The sequence below is a fragment of the Gadus macrocephalus genome, chromosome 13 (assembly GCF_031168955.1).
Source record: "Gadus macrocephalus chromosome 13, ASM3116895v1".
NCBI classification, from domain to species: Eukaryota; Metazoa; Chordata; class Actinopteri; order Gadiformes; family Gadidae; genus Gadus; species Gadus macrocephalus.
Genome location: NC_082394.1, coordinates 13155565 through 13177612, shown reverse-complemented (window position 1 = coordinate 13177612; position 22048 = coordinate 13155565). Strand labels below are relative to the sequence as shown.

Below are 22048 nucleotides of genomic sequence, written 5' to 3'. Positions count from 1 at the left end.
CAGGATACGTACTGTCAGACAGGTACATTTCCATGCCCTTCTTGCTAGTTTTGACGCTCCCTGAACCTGAAGCAAGACATTGTGGGGGCTTTCTTTGTCCCAGAGGCTGAGAAACAAAGTGAGGGAGGAAAGAGCAATACGATAGCAGTTGCAATGCCTGAAATATTTAAGGTTGATGCAATATCATCAGATATCATTTATGACAGCAAAGTGTGTAAGTAGAGGATGAAGGAGAGACCATTTCATAGGGAGCCAGGGATCCATTGCCACCACTGTAATAGTCACTTATATCCACTGTCTGCCTGGTTATCATTCTGAAGCTCTATTTCGTTTCACTTCATGAGTCAGTCTCAAGTTTCTCCAATCTTAGCTGTTTTTCAAAGACTGGGAAGGATGCTTTCCCCATAATCTCACAAATCAGATTTTAGATTAATAATCTAGAGTCTGATGGCAGACATGCTCCATTCAGGGCGTTGCACTTTTTCTCGCTTTATATCTGTTTCAACCAACCATGCGGCTGGAGGCGGGACCTGTAAGTGCATAATGGGCGAACACAAACTAGGCCAGCACTAGAATACTGTAAATAAAAAATAAGTGTGTTAAGTCTTCAAATCATCACCCAAGTAAACTGGCCTCTGTAGAATCACGCTAATTAAAGTCCCCTACTGAAAGCTTCATCCACTCGTGCAAATGAGTTCGTCTTTGCTAGAAATGTCTGTAACATAACGGAAGAAAAAATGTAACTCTGTCCCTTTCAGTTTTTTGTTTCTCTCCCAGGCTCTGTGCCATCTCCCCCCAAAAGTCCTGCTACAACATTGTAGGAATGCTGTATCCGAGAATACTTCCACCTGAACCAATCTCTAAGTGGATAGCGATTATGCAAGTGAAGTAGCTAGCTGTTCTCGGTTTGACAGCCAGTATTTCTGTACGAATCTTTCAAAACAGCTGCAAAATCCGAACTTAGGCTACAGGAGTCGCCTTATTAATTGGTGGCCATGGTGGTCACTTAGATTCCTTCATCAAGTCCTGCCTACAAGATGCTGTTTGGCTAGGTGAAGGCTCCGATAGAGCTGAGTAACACTCGAGAGGAACCAACAGCGGATCCTGCCCTTTTAAAGTAGGCGGGATTCAGTGGCTGGAGCCAGGCAATGCCACTGGAATTAATAGACACTACGTCTTGCCAGAGAGAGGATCTAAAGCTCTGAATTTAAGATGAAACTGAAAATATGCATAAAATAAAGCTGATATATGGCTGGTATGTTCGATATAGTTTTCATTGAAAGATGTGTTTATTGGATATTCGTATCGAACATACCATCCACTTAACCATGAGGCAATAGTTTTCGTAGTATTAATGCAACAAGCTTTCAACTGACTCAGAACTCTGAGCATTTTCAACGTTAGTTTCTGCCGACGTTATATCACACCGCACTCACAGGGTCGATTTCACGCTCAAGGTTGGCTATGGCTCAGTTATTTATTTTCAATCTGAATGTCTCATTATTCTTTTCCCCGCATGGCTGTTATTAATATGCTCCTCCAGGCGAGACAAGTTTTAAATGGAAATGTAGCCATCAATATTGTTCGAGGCCGTAATAAACCGACTTGCCCTGGTGACATCAGCTGGGCGGTTACACTGGCTGTTGAGTTTCAGGAATGCAAACTCAAATTCCCCCAAACCTGGGCTCCATTGAAGGACCCTCTTCATTAGACAAACAGGGTAACCAAATAATATTAAATGATTTGGAAATTAGCTTAGCTCCCTTCGTCCTCTGCTTATTTTTTGAAAGAGGTCGGCTGGAGAGAAGGCCAATTAGGAAGACAACAAATTCACACACACACACAAACACACACACACACACACACACACACACATTTCACAAACACTAACAGAAGAAACAACATCACGTTTCAGAAGAACCATTTAGGAAACAAAAACAGGCAGGGAATACAGACAAACAGACTGATAGAACGCCACGTAGGAAACGATAGTCCAGCACATTTCAAAACCAGAGAAGGATGGAGAAGGCAAAGCAGAGGACTGTGTGTGTGGTGTATCTTACCTGATGGAGGGCTGTGAGGCCATCTTCGTTGCACAGGTCTGGGCCCACGTTGTTTTTCAGTAGGTAGCGAACTGTGGAAACAGGGGGATTGAAAATGATTAGAAAAAAGCTGTGTTGGATGGTTTCCTTTTAATGCTCATCGTCCCTCAATCCATGTTTTGCTGTCCTCGTCTGAATCACTAACACTAACAATCTTTTCCTGCAGCATCAACCTTGTTATTCACAACCAGGATAAAACCAGTACCAATGCAATGGGTGAGTAACAAACCAGGTTGTTATGCTGGCGAGTTACGAGTCCATAACGCTGAATCTTTTCATTCCTTACAGGTCACAACTAGGGGTCAAGTATCTGGTGGAGATCATTCTGCCATCCCATAAAAAGCAGCAATAATACATCAGCACAAAGAGGATGGTCTAATGATCAGCTGTTTCAGGGCTTTAGCCAGCCGACCTTGAGAACAGGTGTTCAAAGAGAGTGTGTGTGGATGTGTCAGGAGTGTGGATGTGTCAGGAGTGTGTGTGTGTGTGTGTGTGTGTGTGTGTGTGTGTGTGTGTGTGTGTGTGTGTGTGTGTGTGTGTGTGTGTGTGTGTGTGTGTGTGTGTCAGGAGGGTGTCTGTGTGTCAGGAGTGTGTGCGTGTTGCAGGAGTGGGAGTTGGAGTGTGTGTGTTGCAAGTATGTGTTTGCAGGGGTCAGGAGTTTGTGTGTGTTTGTTTGTATGTCAGGAGTGAGTTTGTGCATACATGTGATTGTGTATGTTCAGAATACTAGTGTGTATGGGATTTTTTATGTATTAGCGTGCATGGGATTGTGTGTGTGTGTGTGTGTGTGTGTGTGTGTGTGTGTGTGTGTGTGTGTAAGTGTGTGTAAGTGTGCGTGCGTGCGTGCGTGCGTGCGTGCGTGCGTGCGTGCGTGCGTGCGTGCGTGCGTGCGTGCGTGCGTGCGTGCGTGCGTGCGTGCGTGCGTGCGTGCGTGCGTGCGTGCGTGCGTGCGTGCGTGCGTGCGTGCGTGCGTGCGTGCGTGCGTGCGTGCGTGCGCGCGTGTGAGAGAGAGACAGATGACCTTACGATGCTCTGTTGGAGTGGAAGCAAGTCATTTTAGGGCATCATGAATGTGAAAGCGCATAACACCACATGCACAGTCACACGCACATGGAACAAATCTGTGGGTTGCAGCAAACACAGAATTGCTATACTTCACGCTACAGGAAGTAAGCAAAAGTCTATTCCAGGATTATGAATATAAGTGTTGCATACGTAGCAGTGAGTTGGAAACAGGAACATTACACAGAAATATACCCACAATTATTCTGCCAAAAGCAGGCCTAATCTGTGACGACATTAACGTGACAGGCCAAAAAACTTTTTTGGACACACATCTCAAGAGAAGCAAGTCTGGAGTCTAATAGGCTGGAGAGTGTGTGTGTGTGTGTGTGTGTGTTAGTGAGGGAGTAAGTCAATGAGCGAGTGAGTGAGTGAGTGTGTACGTGTGTTTGTGTTAGTGAGGGAGTAAGTCAATGAGTGAGTGAGTGAGTGAGTGTGTACGTGTGTTTGTGTGTGCATGCATGGTGACATGTAATTGCAAGTACAACTGGAATAGTGGGAATGAAACAGTTTATGTAATTGTTCTGTTAGTTAAACTCTTAGTAAAAGCTTCCAATTATAAGAAGTTATGTCTATGAAGTCCTATATTAGCAAACCCATGTGAATACATTGGCAAAACCAAGGGACAAACAATAATTGCTTTGGCAAGAATCGAATGCGATAAGAGTATGAATTGTATTTGTACCGTATTATTCTGTGCACTCCAGTTATGCATTAATAGTAAACAATTAGAGCATTTGCAGTTTCTGAGCAAACAATAAAACAAAGAAATCCGACACTGGATAAGGATTTTAGCAAAAAAAACAGAACAAAAAACAACGTAATCTGTATACACATCTGACAATGTAGATGTACTTATTTTAACATACTTGCATTCTGAATCCTTTGTCATGTTGTTGTTCATTAATCTATTTATTTACTATATTTTCCTTACGTTTAGCGCTTTGATTTTGGTCAAAATGAAAGGTCAATTATAATTGTCATTTATTTTTTTCTATTATCATAATGAGCTGCAAAGCTACATCCGGGTGCCCCACGGCCATGGGGTCTGTCCCCGCGGTCACTCGTACGCCGAGTCGTGATGTCTGTGCAAAACGCATTCTTCTATTTCCCCCCATTTGTCAGAGCATGGAAAAGCAATCATTTGGTGACAGCTGCCATATGGCGGGCTGATGGCGACAGAAGTCAGATAGCTCTTCTCCCCCTCGACCAAATGGAGAGATGTCCGCGGGAGCACAAGAACATAATGCATTGGTAAATATGCATTGGGAGAGGCAGAAGAGTTGCAGGATAGCCAGGGAGGGAGAAACGTACAGCAGAGGCTGCCGGGCAAACCGGGACATATGCAATGTGTGTAAGTGAGTGATGTGGGGAAGACTTCAATTTTAAATTGGTTTGAAGCTAAATTGGCACACACACACACACACACACACACACACACACACACACACACACACACACACACACACACACACACACACACACACACACACACACACACACACACACACACACACACACACACACACACACATACACAAATCCCAACACACAGCTAGGGATAAAAAAACTAAATGCACACACAGATACAGAGAAATACACGCAAATTGCTTGCATTTGCTATAGCTAAGGAAGCGATAGAATGCATCGGCATGGAAACAATCAGCATCTTAGTTATGATGGCTCTTTCTATGAAGGTTCAGACGAGGTGAGGGATGATGACAGGAAGACTGACCACGGAAGAGAAAAGCAGCAGCATGTTGTTGTTGCCGGTTTAATGTATTGATGGTTTCCGTCTGCATCGCGTGGTCATTTGGATCTGGAAATTGAGAGTGGCCCCGGGACCGCAGAGCCCCGGAGCAACAATGGATGGACTTTCAAAGTGGGCCCATTCTGCTGCCATCTTTCACTGCTTGCATTACCATTCGATTACATTGTGTTTCTGTGCGTGCACATGTGTATGTACGCGTGTGTGTGGGTGTTTCTGTGCGTGCGTGTGCGTGCGTGTTTTCTGTTGCGTGTTTTGTGCATGTGCATGTGCGTGCATGTGTATGTGTGTGTGTGTGTGTGTGTGTGCATGTGAGTGCGTGCGGCAGTAACAATGCAGTACCAGGGTCATGTTTGCGATCTGTCAAAGGGACACATATACGGCAGTTGTATTCGCACAAACACAGATGACCCCTGCATGCTGACATGATCAAAAAACACTTTCTTCCTGCTTCCACAACTTCACTATCCTGTATAGTAAATATATAGGATAGTAAATAAAAAACTGATTTTTCTATTGATTGGTTCAACATAAGGGCACCTACATAGAGCTAGAAAACACACACACAGAATGCAGACATGCAAGTTTTGGAAAGTTTTCAGAATAGATCCCATGTGCCTAACTTTGAAGGATTGCCACGGGGATTACCTCACAGACCCCTCTGAATTCCATAACGGGGAGGAGAACATTCTGGGAGATGGTGGAGCTGCCACGCCCGGTCCTCCTCTAGAGATAACAGTAAACATCAGCAACTAACAGGAAGTCATCCCCCCCTTCCTTCCTGTTATCTTGGAAAACCCTGTAAAACTGTGTGTGTGTGTGTGTGTGTGTGTGTGTGTGTGTGTGTGTGTGTGTGTGTGTGTGTGTGTGTGTGTGTGTGTGTGTGTGTGTGTGTGTGTGTGTGTGTGTGTGTGTGTGTGTCCCCTGATAAGGCCATTGTATTATGTGGCGGTTTGTTATCGGATTTACTCCAACTAATCGATCAATTCAAAGATTGATGAATTGATCATCATTTGATGAATTGATCGGTTATTAAAACAACAGTCCCACAGCAGCACTGCTGAATATCTCCTCTTGTTTCTCAAGTGTTTAACAAGACTGTTGGGCCTAAACTACACGCCAGACTTTTAATGTGTTTCTTGTCGGGCGGGAACAGGTGTCGATTAACTCTATATTCTCTGACCCTCTAAAATACCCCAGACGTCGTGACTTCCCCTGAAGCCAGGAAGAGTTCAGCAAAGGACTCGCAGTAGTCTACCGAGTCACTCACCACCACATCCTGTTCTAGATCTCTACCAGATAACATAGAAGGCCTTGCTTCTTACACACACACACACGCACACACACACACACACACACACACACACACACACACAATGCACCAACGGTCTTATGTGTGCGTTGGCCCTGGGGGAGTCGATACCTGTTAAAAGAAACAACAGACACGCACAGCGTAACAACGGCACACAGCCAGCCGCTAATAAGGCAGGCCCCTTGCGAGCAGCTATACGAACAAATGAACGTATTGAGAGGAGAAGGAGAGATTGGTGTGTGGCTGTAACAGCCTGCAGATGAATGGGCAACCGATATCAGTTTTGCAACGGCCTATGCTGATGCATTTATTTAAAGACTAGGACGGCCGATGGCCTTCATATAATACAATAAAATGTTAACATAAAGAAGACAAAGTTAAAAGAGGAAATTAGGAAGGATTGTCCTGAAGCATATTCATGATGGCACACTGGGTTCCAAGCTAAAAAACAATCTCAGTGATCAAATACATAAAACAATAATAACTTTGTTCACTCGCATCGCACAGCCTGCTCATATCATCTACCAAGTGACCAGAGGCGACACACGATGTGATCGAGCTGAGATTCCATCCCCCTACTATTGCTCATTAAACACGATGCCAAGTTATCTCTGTGTACACACACACACACACACACACACACACACACACACACTTAGAAGTCCATAACGTTCATTCCCCAAAACGTGGTGGGCAAGTTGATGACGTTAGCGCTAGCTTTGGACTACTGTTCACAGAAGCCCAATTGATGAATCGAGGCTATCTCTAGCCCATTAGCAAATGCAACCAACTGTTACTTATGTTGGGTTGGGTGTAACTATCAAATCAATCACATGTGATGGCAGATTATTGAGACCAGAGTAGAGGTTCATCAATCCTGTCTTCACCCTCTGCCTCATCTGATGGCAGGTGATGCTTTGAAGGCCTCACTTGCTCACACAACCAACCCAAATTACAAATCTGATCAAGGTTTTATGATGTCATCTGCTAAAGCCCTGTAAACTACGACTAGAAATACAGACAATAAGAATTGGTTTTTTTTTATTAAAAAGGGGCTAATTTAAAATATTGAGCTCGGAAAGCTCATAATTGAAGCCTTCAAATTCTTACTCAGGTAACATTACATCCAGCATCGGCACGTGTCCCACTATTCCACCACTGACATCTTGCCTGTTCAAAGATCAAAGTGTCTTTCTTGTGGAATGGCGAAGGAACCCAAGGAAAAGTAGGTGGGCCAAATTCTGTAGATTGGCGTTGTGAGCGTGTATACATACATACGACGGATATCGGCCAACCAATAACTCGTTGGACCTTGTGCGGAGTCGCTCTGACCAGCCTGTTGCCTCCCTCCCCTCTAGAGGACCGATGGGGGTGGGGGACGGGGACACTCTCAGATGGAGTGCGGTTGAGATGGAGGATGTGAGATATAAAAGCAGCTGTGTGTGGCACCGCCATACCAAAGCCTGAGACCCCCATGGGGAATGGTCCAGCCCTGTTTGGGGCATCCCCGGTGGTTCAACGGGTAGCACACGTACCATTAAGGCCCAGTCCTAACCACAGCGACCGGGGCTTGATTCTCGCCAGTAGTCTATTGCTGGATGTCTTCACCTCCATCTTCCACACCTTCCTGACTCACTCTACAATAAAAAGGATAAAACCGTCAAAAAAAAAAAAAAAGCACCGTCTAAGTCGTACACCACAACTGACACCTTTTATTTACACCAGCCTGCTACTACTGCTACTATAAACGCAAACTTTCCCTTCTACAAGGTACTCTCCCTAACTCACAGTTTCCATGGAACAACAATGACTATAATGAATAGTCATTTGGGATACTGTCGCCATTCTGGCTACGGTTCCAAAAGTGGGACACGTGGCAAGTTCTTAAGCAGAATGACATTGGCTTTAGTAGGACGTGAGCAGAGAAGATGGCTGGTATAATTAGCATTGCACTGTGTGTTATAATTATCCTGCCACATGATGAGCTATTAGGAGACGTTAATTGTATGTTCCCTTGCTCTTACTGGTGTATCTGCTAAAGCAGTGGCAGAATAAAAAAATATAAAATAAAATACACCTTTTGAAAAACAAAAAACAAAGATAAAAACAATACACAAGTGGGGATGTGTGCATTGTTTGAAATTGCCTCAATTCGACCTAAGACAGAGTTGATCACTTTAGAAAAAAAAAATAGTACTACATGTTTTACATGGCGTTTCACAACATGCGAGGAGACGGAGCGATACAGCCTTGTGGTTTTGTTGGAACAGGATGTTCACTAGCATCACCAGACAATGTCAGGCATCCTAGTGTCCTCCAAAATACGGAAGAGGCCGAGGTAGTAGACCTGCAAAAATGTGTAAAGATAAGCGTGTGCAGTCAAAACAGCCTTCCTCTATCTGAGAAACGTCCTTTCGCCGAAGCTATTTGTCTTGAGAAAAGAAAAATCGAATCGTATTAAAAATGCCCTTTGTGCTTTGTTACAGAACTGGCAAATACAACAGCTGCCAGACATCCAGTCTTCACAGACAGGGTACGCACTAACATCTTGGAGAGCAGACGTCAGCTCTTCCCTATGATTCTAGTCAGATTCTAGTCGAAATCAATGGTAAGGAATTCTGAAAAACATATGTTCGGAAACACATTAAGTGCTTGTGAGATAGCGATACTGTCACACCTTTATAATGCTGTATGGTCTATACGACCCTGCAAGTTATAGTCTCTGATGTTAGTAGGGCTGTGTACATTTTTTAATAATCCTCTGACCAGCAGTGATCATTGGTCACTCACCACAAACAAAATCCAATAACTGTCACTACGGCCTTCAATCCATTTCTGCGGCAGACTCTTCCTCTCTCCTTTCCTGGAAAATAAGGCCATTGTGGACTCTGCACTCCCCGTTCCAGGGCAGGAGGTGGAGGGGGAGGAGGGCTTGCTCCTTTATTTGGCTTGTTGATTATCTACACAGCTATGGAAAAGCCTACTTGTTGCTGTACCGCTACGTTTATAAAAACTCATGTTTACAACATTCATAATTAATCACACATTTATTCATTTATTTTCTAAATTACGCCTAAATGATCCATTAAAACTACTTCAAATACAGTAGAAACTGAACTGGAACGCCCACGTTGTTTCTGTCTACGCAGCTAAATCAGCGTGAGGCTCGGTTTGAAAAGTTCACCTGAACAGTGGGGGGGGGACTTCTCCACCCCCTTGTGACCTGAAATCAGATTGGTCTGGGCTCTTAGTCGCCATGTAGCTCATGAGCCCGTTTGAGCCCGATTTGGCCCCGATTTGGCCCTCTCTCTACCCTGGAGAAAGTCATATCTTCCCCTGCCTGAATCAGAGTTGGCGGAGACCACTGCTCCGGAATTGCGTTTTTATCATCTGATCGTATTTCTTTTCATTTCTACAGTGTTTCTTTAATAACACAAAAAGCTGAAACAAAAATATCACAAAGCATTATTCTGTGGACGCCAGTGGATTTCAGATCCACTGCGTTTAAAGTCTAAATGAGCGGCTACAATGCGGCTCTCTATTGCCGCATTTGTAGCCTTCTGGCCTTAAACCTGCAGTAAGACACACAGCTTCCATAGTATGAGTATTATATAAGTAGTATATCAGTGTTTCCCACAGACATTTTGGAGACTATGGGGGGGGGGGGGGGGGGGGGTATGGAGCGATTGTTGACCAAAAGAAAAAAAATAATAATTAAATAATAATAATAATTCATGTGCACGCAGAGACTATGGCGGCCGAAATTAGACTATGGCGGGGCGCCATAGTCTCGTCAATGTGTGGGAAACACTGTATATAGTATAATATTATCAAACAGCCAATGTTGGCTTGAACATTTCTGGTAAAGATGCACAGCAGCCCTTACACTATCCACCCGAAAATAAATCCAAGAGGTGTGGTTGTGAGTGAGGCTACGCTATACAGGAAAGACAAAACATCAACCTGTTATAACTAGTAGGTAGAGCCTTTTGGTATCTTCAAGCCTTGATCAAACAGTGAGTTAGCTGCTTCATACCTTCGTTACTAAACCCTTCTTACCTCTAAGAGATCGCGATAGGGTTAAGGAGAGGGATCAAATGAGAGACAGAGAGAGAGACAGAGAGAGAGAGAGAGACCGAGAGTGAGAGTGAGAGTGAGAGTGAGAGAGACAGAGTGAGAGAAGGAGAGAGAAAGAGCAATGGAAGATGCAAATAGAGAGGGCTAGAGAGAGTTAAAGGGAGGGAAACAGATAGGGAGGGAGGGACAGAGAGTTAAAGATAGACATAAGGGGGGGGAACCACTGACTATTTGTGTGGACCTTGTAAACAAGGCATTAAGATAGCTTCTGCAATTTTCAATGTAATCCACAAAAATCATCAACAAACTGTTATTCTTTTACCTTGATGACATCCTCGAAGTTTGAGTGACATTCTTCCCAAATTAAATCAAAACAGTGTTATGCCAAAACTCGACTTTCAGAATGCAAAATAATAGCTTTTAACACAGATAATCCAAATTGCCAGATATAGCCAACCATATGCCCTGTTGAACCAGCATGATCTTGCCATCAGCAGTTTATGCTTTTAATGAGGCTCGTTTGAAGCCGTTTGGTGGGATGGGCCTAATCCCGCTCTCTTAATCCAACGGGTTATCGCAGGATTTATGGTCGTGGCATGCAAGACCACACAATCTCTGGCACATGGACGTAGAGACATGATGCAGGGGCTGGGTAAGCAGCAGGCTGAAAGGAGCACGAGATTTAGGATGATTGTTGCTGATGAGTCAAGCACCTAATCGACAGTGCCTTTAACCCCCCCTCTCACACACACACACACACACACACACACACACACACACCGGCATCGCTGTCTTGAGTGAATGCAAATCGCAGAATGCGAAGCAACAGCACCAAAAATGTAAAAAGGGCCGATTTGAAGGCAGACCAAAATAAAACCCAGATTATGTTCAACAAGCCCAAAAATGCCATTATAACTTCAACAAAAATATAGTTGGGCCCTATCCAACAGCAACCACACCATATCTCCATCTAATGCTACCAGCACAGTTACCAGCCCGTTTTCTCCCTCCCAGAATACACAGCACAGACATACACACACACCCCCGTCTCCCAGCACACCAGCCCCACATGGATGAGCAGCGGGAGCAGCAGCAGGAGCAGCAGCAGCAGCAGGAGCAGCAGCAGCAGCGCTGAGGATGCCACACTTGATCTCAGCATAAGTAACTCTGGTAACTGTGGGCCATGCTTCCTGGCGTTTTGATTCCTTCCATGGATTCAGTAACCATGGTAATAGGAGTTACCAATTTGCGCGGCTGTGCTCACCCGGGGGGATTGCGATTGAAATGAGTAGGGGCTTGGGGAAGGGGGGGGGGGGGGGGGGGGGCTGGTGAAAAAGAGGGAGAAGGAGATCTTGATAAGGGCTTCAGACTGAAAGAAGCTGGTAAACGGAACAGGGTCCATATGAACGAGGCTTAGCAGAGGGAACACAAATGGTAACTAGTCCACCAGAAATGTGGACAGCTTTTTTTAATTGCTGAACGCGAGGCCAACAGACTGTGAGAAAATGGGCCCCGCTCAACTTTGAAGCTTCGTGACACGCGATGACCCAGAGCACCGTCTCTCCCCACGTCGCAACAAGGCTGCCGCCGCCAAAATGCAGATTATTCCACGGCCCACTTCAACTCCCGTGTCCAACTGACAACACAACCGTCACGGCATACCCAAACGGCCGGTTGAACGCCACGCACAACGCCTTTCGAAGCGGCTCCGCACAACCGCGCGGCGGACGGCCTGCGGCCTAACCCGACGTCAGTGCGACCGTTCCAAGCGCACGGCCGGCGTCTGGCACCGAGGTGGCGGCGAGGTGAAGGACGGCCCATGGAGAACTACACGCCCAGGAGGCCTGTGGCCCACACCATGACCCCGCCGTAGCTGCGGTCAGGGCCAGTTATTAGCACGGAGAGGACCCTCTGTAGCCGAGAGCATGTGCATCTGCCAGAGAGAAGGCTGCGGAATGTTGATTTGTTGAGAGAGGGGTTGGGAGTGAAAACAGAAGAAGAAGAAGGGGGTGACGGGTGTGTGTTTGTGTGGGTCTGGGGCTTGGTGGTTGATCCTGGACGCAGCTCAGGGACGAGGATGGGGATGGTAGGAGGCGCTGTCGGAATGACGGGGGCGGCAGCGGGCTGAGATAGAGGGGGGTTTAGCACCACGGATCGAAGGGGTTCAGATACAGCGGGGGGAGACAAATAGCCCTCTCCTTGGAGACCTTGAGATGTCCCACTCGCGATAGAACCCACACTGTTGACCTCGCAAAGGGATCGTGGATATTCAAGTGTCCTTTAAACTCATTGACTTTGGTGACATCGTGTATGTTTATGAACGCTGGATCATTAGGAAGGAATCTTCGCACAGTATGTTCATCATAAGTCACTTTGACATTTTAAAATGAATTTGGTAAAGACAGGTGAGAGCACGAAGCTGTTCTTATGTAAATTGTTTCCACAGCTCCCGATGCTCTGCAGCGGCGTCACTGCATAGCGTATCACAATGAGCTTGCGGGGGTACACACACATGCAGACTCTAGTATCAGATTACCTGGGCCTTCCCGGAAAACTCCCAAAATGGGACTAAAGTGGGGGAACACGTCCACCCACTTGGACGGGAATGAGGTCCGCTAGGGATATTTGTTTAATGGCTACTGGATTGATCGACACTCTCTCCAGTGAACGACAGTTTTAAGCACGTTTTAAGCACCGTTTGAACACAGAATTTTTCCTGGTTCAGACAAAAGGATTTGTTTTGCTCTGGTAAACAGCGAGGCAGCACTTTAAGCCATTACAAGAAGGGAAATGGTGGGCTTATGTCCGATTGTCGACATTTGAATCCAGATATCACAGTCATCCGTTGTTGGGAACAGGCTGTTTGGATCAACCCACCCGCTGTTGCCCCCGTGTTCGCAGATTTCAGTCTCTGTCCCCCACCCACTACGCGACTCATGCATGATAATATTCAAAGGTTTATTTTGCCCTCCCGACTCTACCAGGGGGCTGCCGAATCGCGTGTCTTGAGACCCCCAACATAGCGCTACAATCAGATCGCACCATAGCCCCAGTCCCCCCTTCCCTTCCCCCTTCCCCCAAATGAGTGGGCCGACTCATTATCGGTGAGTTCATGTAGCATGGTGGGCAGGAGCCCACAATGACCCGACATTCAAAACGACACACACGCATCTGACAACCACGGCTGAATTCTTTGCTCCCGCACTTTCAGAAAATGCTCAAAATAATATTGATACTGATTTCAGAAGCGCCTTGTTTTTTTAATGAAAGAAAGTAAACAGGAGAATAAGTAATCAAGCGAGCAATGAAACCGAACATTAGCAGGTTTATATACAAGTCCAATACTGTTGAACGCAGAGACCTATATAATACTAAATGCCACCTCCAATATAATATCAGAAAATTCAGCGATTCTCCATGCGTAATCATGGTCTTTTGCTCTTCCTCCTTATTATCCTGATTTGTCTTTGAGCTACTCTGTGGCTGCCATTTGCATCTGAGCAGCAAAGCCTATTCCCCCCTCTACAGGGACCCCACCTCACAGCTCTGATGAGACGGAGAGACAAAAGCCCCCACCTCATTTAAAAACAAATTATCAGACACCCACTCCAACCTCCTTCAATGAGACGTCACATTCAGCCTGGTCGCTTGTCAATGTCAAATAAATCAACGTGAACAGAAACGTTATTTACGCTTAGGAGTTTCATGATAATACGGCAGTGGGAAGGATGGTGGAGTTTGAGGCATAAGCTGGGGTTTCTAACAAAAGGGATTGAGGGAATAAGGATTATGGAGTGAGGCGGTTGCTCTGCGACTATTAAACATGATTCGTGGGAAAGAGCGGCCATCAGTGCACTTTGGGTGTGGTCTTGTGAAAGACAGACAACGTTGTCAAATGTGAGGGTAAAGAGTATCATGTAAAAGAAAGAGGGCTGTGACAGAGCTTGTTATGCTTTTGCTGCCGTTCAAGACTGTTGGCCAGACATTATTTGGGAAGGACAGGGAGACCGGGGTAGTTTATTAGGATCCTGCTGCCTCGATGAGATAGTGTATCATTAATGTTAGGAGAAGAAGAGACATTAAAAAAAAACATAGTAGGTTAATGAGGTGGATACTTTAGTGCACCAAAGAGTGTGCCTAGTGTCAGTAACTACTAAGGGTTTTCTCAAATATGTTTACTTTGCATAAGTACTGACAATTTGTGACCATTTCAATTTAAAATGGTATGGTTGAAGCTCATCTAAAGGGACTCATGAATGCCTATTTAATTAAAAAATAAGAGGCAGAAAGCATATAAGCAAAGCATCACCTTACTAGATGTAGGCCAAATAATGGACCCAGTTGGCCAATTAGCTTACACATCAGGGATGACTACAATGAACATCAGTGGTTCGCACTTCGCAGCACAAAAATGTATACTGTACATGGCCACAGAAATAGTATTTGTTCATTTGTAAGAAAATAGCCAGAGGCTAATGAAATACCCTGTAGATTTATAGAAAGTCGTTATTCTATAATATATTGAAACCGATAAGTCACTTCTGTGGTTACAATAAATAGTCTAAAGCAGAGCCAGAAAGATACTGGATTTTAGGGGCCGATACAGATAATAGAGAGTAAAAATTACAGATCAAAATATATATATTTTTTTTTATTCTATATATTTTGGGGGTGGAGCGGCTCCTTGGGATTTGCTGCTCACAATTCAGCAATGCTTCAGGGACCAGCAGCATCACATTAAAATCATGAGCTAAAGGAACCTGTATGGGTAGGAGCTGCTAACCTAACATAGAAATTGATGTAAAACTGCTCAGGTAAAGCATTTAGAGGTACAACCACCGCAGTAGAGGATTTATAGGGAGGTGGTTACATTTATAATTCTACAAATTTTTTAACGTTTTCATGTCGGCAAAACTATACGCCGATACGATCTCGGTCAATAAAATCAGCCATCCGATATACCGGCCGGGGTCTAGTCTGGTAGTGTGTACGTGAGTGTCTGTACTTGTGTGTGTGTGTGTGTGTGTCTGTGCGCGCGCGTCGGTATGTGTACTTGCACGTGTCTGCATGTATGCGTGCATGCATGCATGTTCGGGTTTGGTGTGCGTGAGAGCAGTGTCCGGTCGCAGTGTGCCCATGATGAGACAGGACACAGATCGTTAGAGTATTCTCATTGGCCTTCCTGACCCCATCCACCGCGCCACCATTGGACGGCCGTTCCCCAGAGAGGGACACAAGCATATCAGTCTGGATAGCACAGACAGATTGTCATGCCCCCGCCGGTAGCTTAACCTACCTTAACAGCCATTCAGCCTCCCACTTGGGGAAGACAGGGGGAGGGCGGGGGTCCACAGATGGAGGACAAGCCAGTGAAGACCGGACAGGGGCTGGACTCCAAATCCAGATCCAGCGCATCCTTTTTATTGGCTGTTTAACTCAACCTTATCCTTATCTTCCCCCCTCCCACTCTCTCTGCTATTATCACTTTACGGTGGCGAGGTTCGCTGGCTCTAATGCACATCAGTGCACACACGGACAGTGATATAAGACGTAAACAAACACTGAGACACATCGAGCAGACACCTCTGTATATAGTGTCCCTCCATGATTGCATTTCTCCTCGGGTCTGACCTCCCCGTGTCGGATCTCTCCTCACCTTGTCTGTTGAGCCAGCCAGCCAGCCAGCCAGCCAGCACGCACACAGACACCGGTAGCCTTACTCCCGATGGGGTCCTCCTGGGGTCGCCCGTTGGAGTCACAGCTACTGCCGCACAGCGGTGTGGCACACGCACACACACACACTAAGGAAAATGTACATACACACACTTCACAGGATCAAAGGGAACACTCCACGCCACCGATACAGCCAATAAGCGTTTGAATCAGGGCCCCCATTCGACAAAATCAAGCGCTTCATCGTATGAGCTCAAGAGCAGCCCTGTCTGCCCAAGGGCAGACTGCACACGGCCCCTTGTGTCTGCGAGAGGTGATAAGTGGATCTGCTTATTTCTGCCCCTGTAATCTGCTAATCAACTTTCCACAGCCAGGTTTGGCCGTGTGACTTGCACTGTTTAGATAGATCCAGTGGGTGTCGTTTGCATTGCAGATCAATTTGACTCATTCATTCAATATTGGATGTCATTGCCGCCCTCTTAATTTCCGTGCCCCACAATGTTTAATTTATTTCAATTTCACAATGTTAAAACTTTTTTCTCCTTGCATGTAACGTGCCGTGATCAAACATTGGCAGAGGCCATAAGAGAAGGGATTAGCAGAATGCTGTGCTAACCCTCTCTCTCTCTCTCTCTCTCTCTCTCTCTCTCTCTCTCTCTCTCTCTCTCTCTCTCACACTGTTTATGCTACGACCATGGAGCTTCTGTTCCCACGCCAACTGCAAATAAATCGGTTCTAAAGTCTGTCCTTGTTCACTGCATTACACAGTCAACACAGCAAAGCAAAGTTATGCCTAGATGCAGAGCCTGCCGTTTCCACCCATCTAATGAAGACAAGAAAAGGCCAAAGGAACCAAAGAAGATGTTTTTAGACTGATGGACATACAATTTCAAGTAACAGTATTGATTTCAATCTAAAACAGTATCCCATTGCATTCTAATGGAAAATCAATGTTCCTTATACAATGAAGTAACTAAGTGGGTATTTGTTGACCCTTTAAAACAATGCAATTCGTTTTGATTGAAACTTCCTCACACACACGCCCTTAATTTGTTTTGTTAGGCTAGGTTTCCACAGTGAACTTTAGGTGAACCATCCCACGAGAATAACAACCAATAACCATCATAGAAAGATACAAATCTGAGCAATATGGGAAGATTAAGGTTTAAAAACATTGTTGATTACCATTGACAGACTGCACCACTCCCAACAGCTTGCTCAGAAAATCAATCAATTTAATATTTATAAAGTTTTCATTAAAGAAACTGCAGATTAAGTCAACTACAACACCTGCTCTGCCCTTATGTTTTTTTAACCTTTCACTAACATGACATATCAGTGGAAGACCACTCACGGATATATAATGTATCAAACATTTCTGGTCATCTTAAACTAGCAGTAGCATGCTATTTTTGATTCCAACCGCCATCCAATTGTGTTTAGGGCTTAAAAGGTGCAACATCAACATAAATTATACCTTTTAAGGTCTTAAACATATAATTAAAGAAGCAACTTGATAATTATAGGTTTAAAATATGTAACTTATAAGTTTAAAGTTTTGAATTCATAATGTACATGTTGAGCCATTAAAGTTCTAAGTTATGTAGTCAACATAAAATTTACAGTTGAACATATGTTTAAAACTTTTTTTAATATTGTTATTACCAGAATTTGAAGCAATGTGTTGCAGAGATGTTTACTTTAGTAGGCAGCCAATACCGTCTCGTAGTGCCGTCAATGCAGCGTCCGCCCACAGTCCAACATGAGAGAATGACGAAGGAGGACTTATTCTAACCTTGAATTCTAACCTCTTGTCAATCATGTCAAAAGTACCCTGGAATGATTTCTGTTAACAGGAAGCTTTCAACTTTATTCAGTGGGTAATGCGCTTTTGGGGGAGAGGAAAGGCGGAGGTAGGAGGAGGGAGGGAATATGCATTTCCATGTTTCTGACAATAGGGGTGGTGCCCTCTATTTTGTGGAGGAATAATTTGTCAGTTAGCAAAATCTTTGACTTTGCACCTTTACTGTAAATAGCAGCGAGGAACCCAGACCATTTTGTCGCAGCGGAGACCAAAAAGCTTTTAGCAGTGGTAAATATAACCCAACAACAGCACTTTCATCAGTTCTTAATAAAACAGTAAAAAGGCCCATAACAGCATCACATCCCAGGTTAAAGGATTTATTTTGAGTAGGGCTAAAAAAAGTTGCCAAAGTACTGTTTGCTTTCATTCAATTAGGAGCTAGCCATTTATCACCTGCTGGTTCTCTTATCTGGATTCGGTTACTCAGCACTGTGAAGACCCACAGACTATACACTGTACTATGCAGTGATTCTACCTCTGTAAGGAACTGATGGTAGTGTATGTATTTATATGCTTTTGCTTTGTTTGCTATAAGAAAAAGCAAGGATGGCCATCTTCTGTGCACCTGTGTTTGTTTCCATCATGAAAGAAGAACTCTTCAACAAGCAGGGCCCTGGCCCTGGGTTAGACCCTGGCTGCTAGATTGTTTCCCCCCAATTTCTACACAACATCAGAATAAAATGTGTGTCTTATCTAAGAGATAGCCGTCTATTGAATCTGCATCACTAATCCAGTGTTTTGGTGGCAGAAAGGCACTGGCACTGCGGGATTGCGGAGGTGGGAAACAATTATCCTTGCCAAATAGGGGCCACCATCCGAAGGCCTTTTTAATTAAAAGACTGGCGGTTTCATCTGCGTGACAACTCCATTAGTTCCCTATGATAAAGGCCCGTCTGGCAGAACGAATCGAGTCAGAAAGGAGTGAATTCTGCGGGCAGTTAAAGTGGGCCAGGCCAAGCTAATCGTACCAATGACCTTGGCGTTTTAATATCCTGACGGCTTGAAGAAGGCAAGAAATTGCAGCAATTATTCAAATACACAGAGTGTTGTTGTTCTTTTGACTTTGTCTCCACAAACAGGACCGGGCTGACTCACGCTTTAATCAACAGGAGCAGAACGCATTTGTCTGTTGTCCTTAAGAGTCCATTGCTCCTGCGTATCTTGTCACTTCTTCTCTGCGTCTAGTCACTGATAATATGATTCAGCTTAAATGTTGGATATTATGTATACCAATCCAAGCTGGCCAATATCAATATCAATAGATTCAGCATGGTTAGCTTAATCAAATACTCTTTATTCACCAACATAATTTGTTTTTGTGGCTTTATCTTTCACTATGTGCTACACACAAAAAAAAAACAGTGCTGTTGATGTGATGACCAAGCAGGCATTCACTAGCCTGGCTATTGCCAGACCAAGCTCAAATGTAGATTGCACGTTGGTCTTGCAAGCTGGCGTGATCAATGGGCCTAGTTCGAATGACTCTGTACACAATTGTCTGCTTGCCGTCGATTCCCTGTCATCCTTGTGTTAAACCAGCCAATAGTGCGCCAGGGGGAAAAGCCAGCTTGGTGATTAGTTCCCGCAGAAACGTATCGAAACTAGAAAGAAATGTATTGCTCTTCTTGTGACCCTTCTGCAGGGCGAACTCAAATCGCCGGCAGAATGGGCGGGGCAACCCTTCACCACACTGAAATTGCGTAAAACGATCCCACGAAGACGGATTGACGCAAATGATATCAACCTTCAGGGCACTCATGGAATAAACACTATTCCCAACATCACGATCATAATAAGAAACACCCCAACCCAACCCATATTTAGTCACACACATTGTAAAACTCCAGTCATTCCAACTCCACGCTCTGTACCATGCACCTCCACCGATCCACACGCCTCCCTACCTTCGTCCGGGTCGTTCCTGGCCGTGGCCTCGAGGAGAGCCACGCTGGCGGCGAAGGACACGTGCCTCCGGGACGGCTGCAGCTGGCTGTTCCCGCCGCCGCCGCCGCCGCGCCCCTTCCGGTCGGCCTTGCGCTTCTTGCTCTGCATGTCCTTCTCGTAGACGGCCCACCTCTTCAGCTGCTGGGTGCGGCGCTTCTGAGCGGCCCGCAGCCGCTCCATGCTGGGCACCTTGTCCAGCTGCTGCAGCTCCTGGATCAGCTCCAGGTGGTTGGCCATGGTGGACCAGGCAGAGGGCGCAGAGGTCGGGCGGGGGGCAGTGAAGGGTGGGAGGCGGTGAATGGTTGGGGCCGATGAGGTGACGGGGAGTCGGGGAGGGCTTAGCGAGGACTGCGCTTCCCGCCGCGGCGGCCCGCCATGATGATGGTCATCCTCGTCATCGCGTCGTCCGTGCGATTGTTTACGGCATCGTTGTGGTTTCCGTCACCATCCCGTCAACCGCCGTGGACGCTCCAGGGAACTGAAGAAGAAACAAAAAAGAAAGAAAGAAAAGATTATCATTTTTGAAAGGATTGGTTGAAAAGAACATAGAACAACAATTAAATGAAATTGCCTCCCTTATGTTGCACTGAATACGTATGACAACCTCACTTAGCAGTTGATGTCGTTCCAAATTGGCACTTTTGTTCCCACCATTTTTGCTGGCATCTGTTCTAGGCCCTTGAGTATTTCACTAAGCCTACATCTGACTCAAGTGCTGCTTTTCTTTGTTTTTTACTGACCTTGGTTGGAATATGACAAGAAGTTGTAATCACATTATTATTACTACCCAGAAAATACATCATAGAGGTAGAATTACATCACTCAGTCACAGTCAATGTATAAAATGTGTGCCTGAATATCAAGGACACAACAGTAATGGTGAGTTATCTACGGCAACCATCAAAAATGTTTTGACAACCATGAACGGAAATGCTTTTGAAACAGAAAAATTACCTGTGCTAGATTACTTTGGTGCCCAAAACCAAGCTCCTACTTTATATACTAGATACTTTACATCAGAATTGAATAGGTCTATGAATGCCAAATGTCAGATCCGGCGGATTCATACTATTTGATCAAATGGGGTTTAGTTGAATTGAAGTTATTTTTCTAACTTCGCTCGGTGTTTCACTATGGGAATCGCCTAGGCGTGACCTACTACTGGAAGCTCCAATTGCACCACGTCTGTCCTTGACAGACAGGTCGGACTGTGCCACAGGGTCCCGCCCCCTGCACTTATACAGTCGACCCGCCCTCCTCAAATCATTCTCGCTTTCTTCCCGTGAGAAAGCTACTCAAGCTCCCTCAGCTCATCTAGGTTAGCTTTAAACTGCTTAACAGTTCACAGACGGGCCGTCAAGGATTCCGTCGCCGAACGCGGTCGTAGGCTTTTAACCTGGTTCGGCTGAGTAATAACTTCGTAAGAAGCTATCTGTTACTACACCCGCTGGGCAGTGTCCGCATAAAGGCGAGCTGCTTCTCCGGTTACCCTGTATTTGTTTACAGGTGTCACTGGTTTACGGTGTAGCTTATCGGCTAACGCGTCAAGGCGAGCTTACCACGGCACAGTACACATTAGCTTGTTGGCTGAGCCAAAACACCCGGAGTATAACGAACGCATCACGGCGAGTGAACTCTGTGGTATGCCTTCGCCCGCCACCCCCGCCAAAGGGTCGGAGCCGAAGGCTAGGGAGGCTGTATCCCGCCTGTGCCCCGCGTCATGTGGGGCCTCCATATCAGGCCGGGACCCCCACCCCATGTGCATAGCGTGCATGGGCATTAAACACGCTCAAGCTTCGCTAGCGGACCCGCATTCATGCGCTCACTGCACATCGATGCCGGAGAAAATTCTGGAAAGGAGGCTAAGGGTGACGGTGGCTACCAACCAGGATCCCTGCCTGGCGGGTGCCCCCGCTATAGCCTCAACGAGCACCCATCAGTCCCACACGACAACGAGCTTGGCGGACATGATGGAGGCGGCATCCCCGCTCGTGCTCCCGCTATTCGATGATTTAATTCTCGAGGCGGAACCGGGCGCTGAGGACGCAGAGGGCGACGGCGACGCCAACTTTGACTTCCTCGACATGGACGGAATTGAGGAGGAGGAGGACGACTCCACTTTTCCGGTCCAAATGTCCAGACCCCCTAGCGCCTCTGACGCTGTACAACCGGTAGACGGTAACCTGTACGAGGTGTGCAAACGGGCCGCTGCAAAACTAGGCATTCAATGGCCTGCAGCCCCTGAT

The 22048-nt window shown here is 45.7% G+C and overlaps 1 protein-coding gene across 2 annotated transcripts in view; it reads right to left on the bottom strand.

Moving 5' to 3' along the window:
- Positions 1–22048, bottom strand: part of ppp1r16b (protein phosphatase 1, regulatory subunit 16B) — a 64090-nt gene that overhangs the window by 23008 nt on the left and 19034 nt on the right. The window contains exons 2-3 of one of the 2 annotated variants that reach the window (XM_060069019.1): positions 19763–20280; positions 2064–2134 (exon numbers count right to left, since the gene is read on the bottom strand). In XM_060069019.1, coding sequence (XP_059925002.1) covers positions 2064–2134; positions 19763–20039 — 348 coding nt within the window. In that variant the 5' untranslated portion in view covers positions 20040–20280. Of the gene's footprint in view, positions 1–2063; positions 2135–7779; positions 9839–19762; positions 20281–22048 lie in introns of those variants that run through there. The other variant, XM_060069020.1, reaches the window with a different exon arrangement.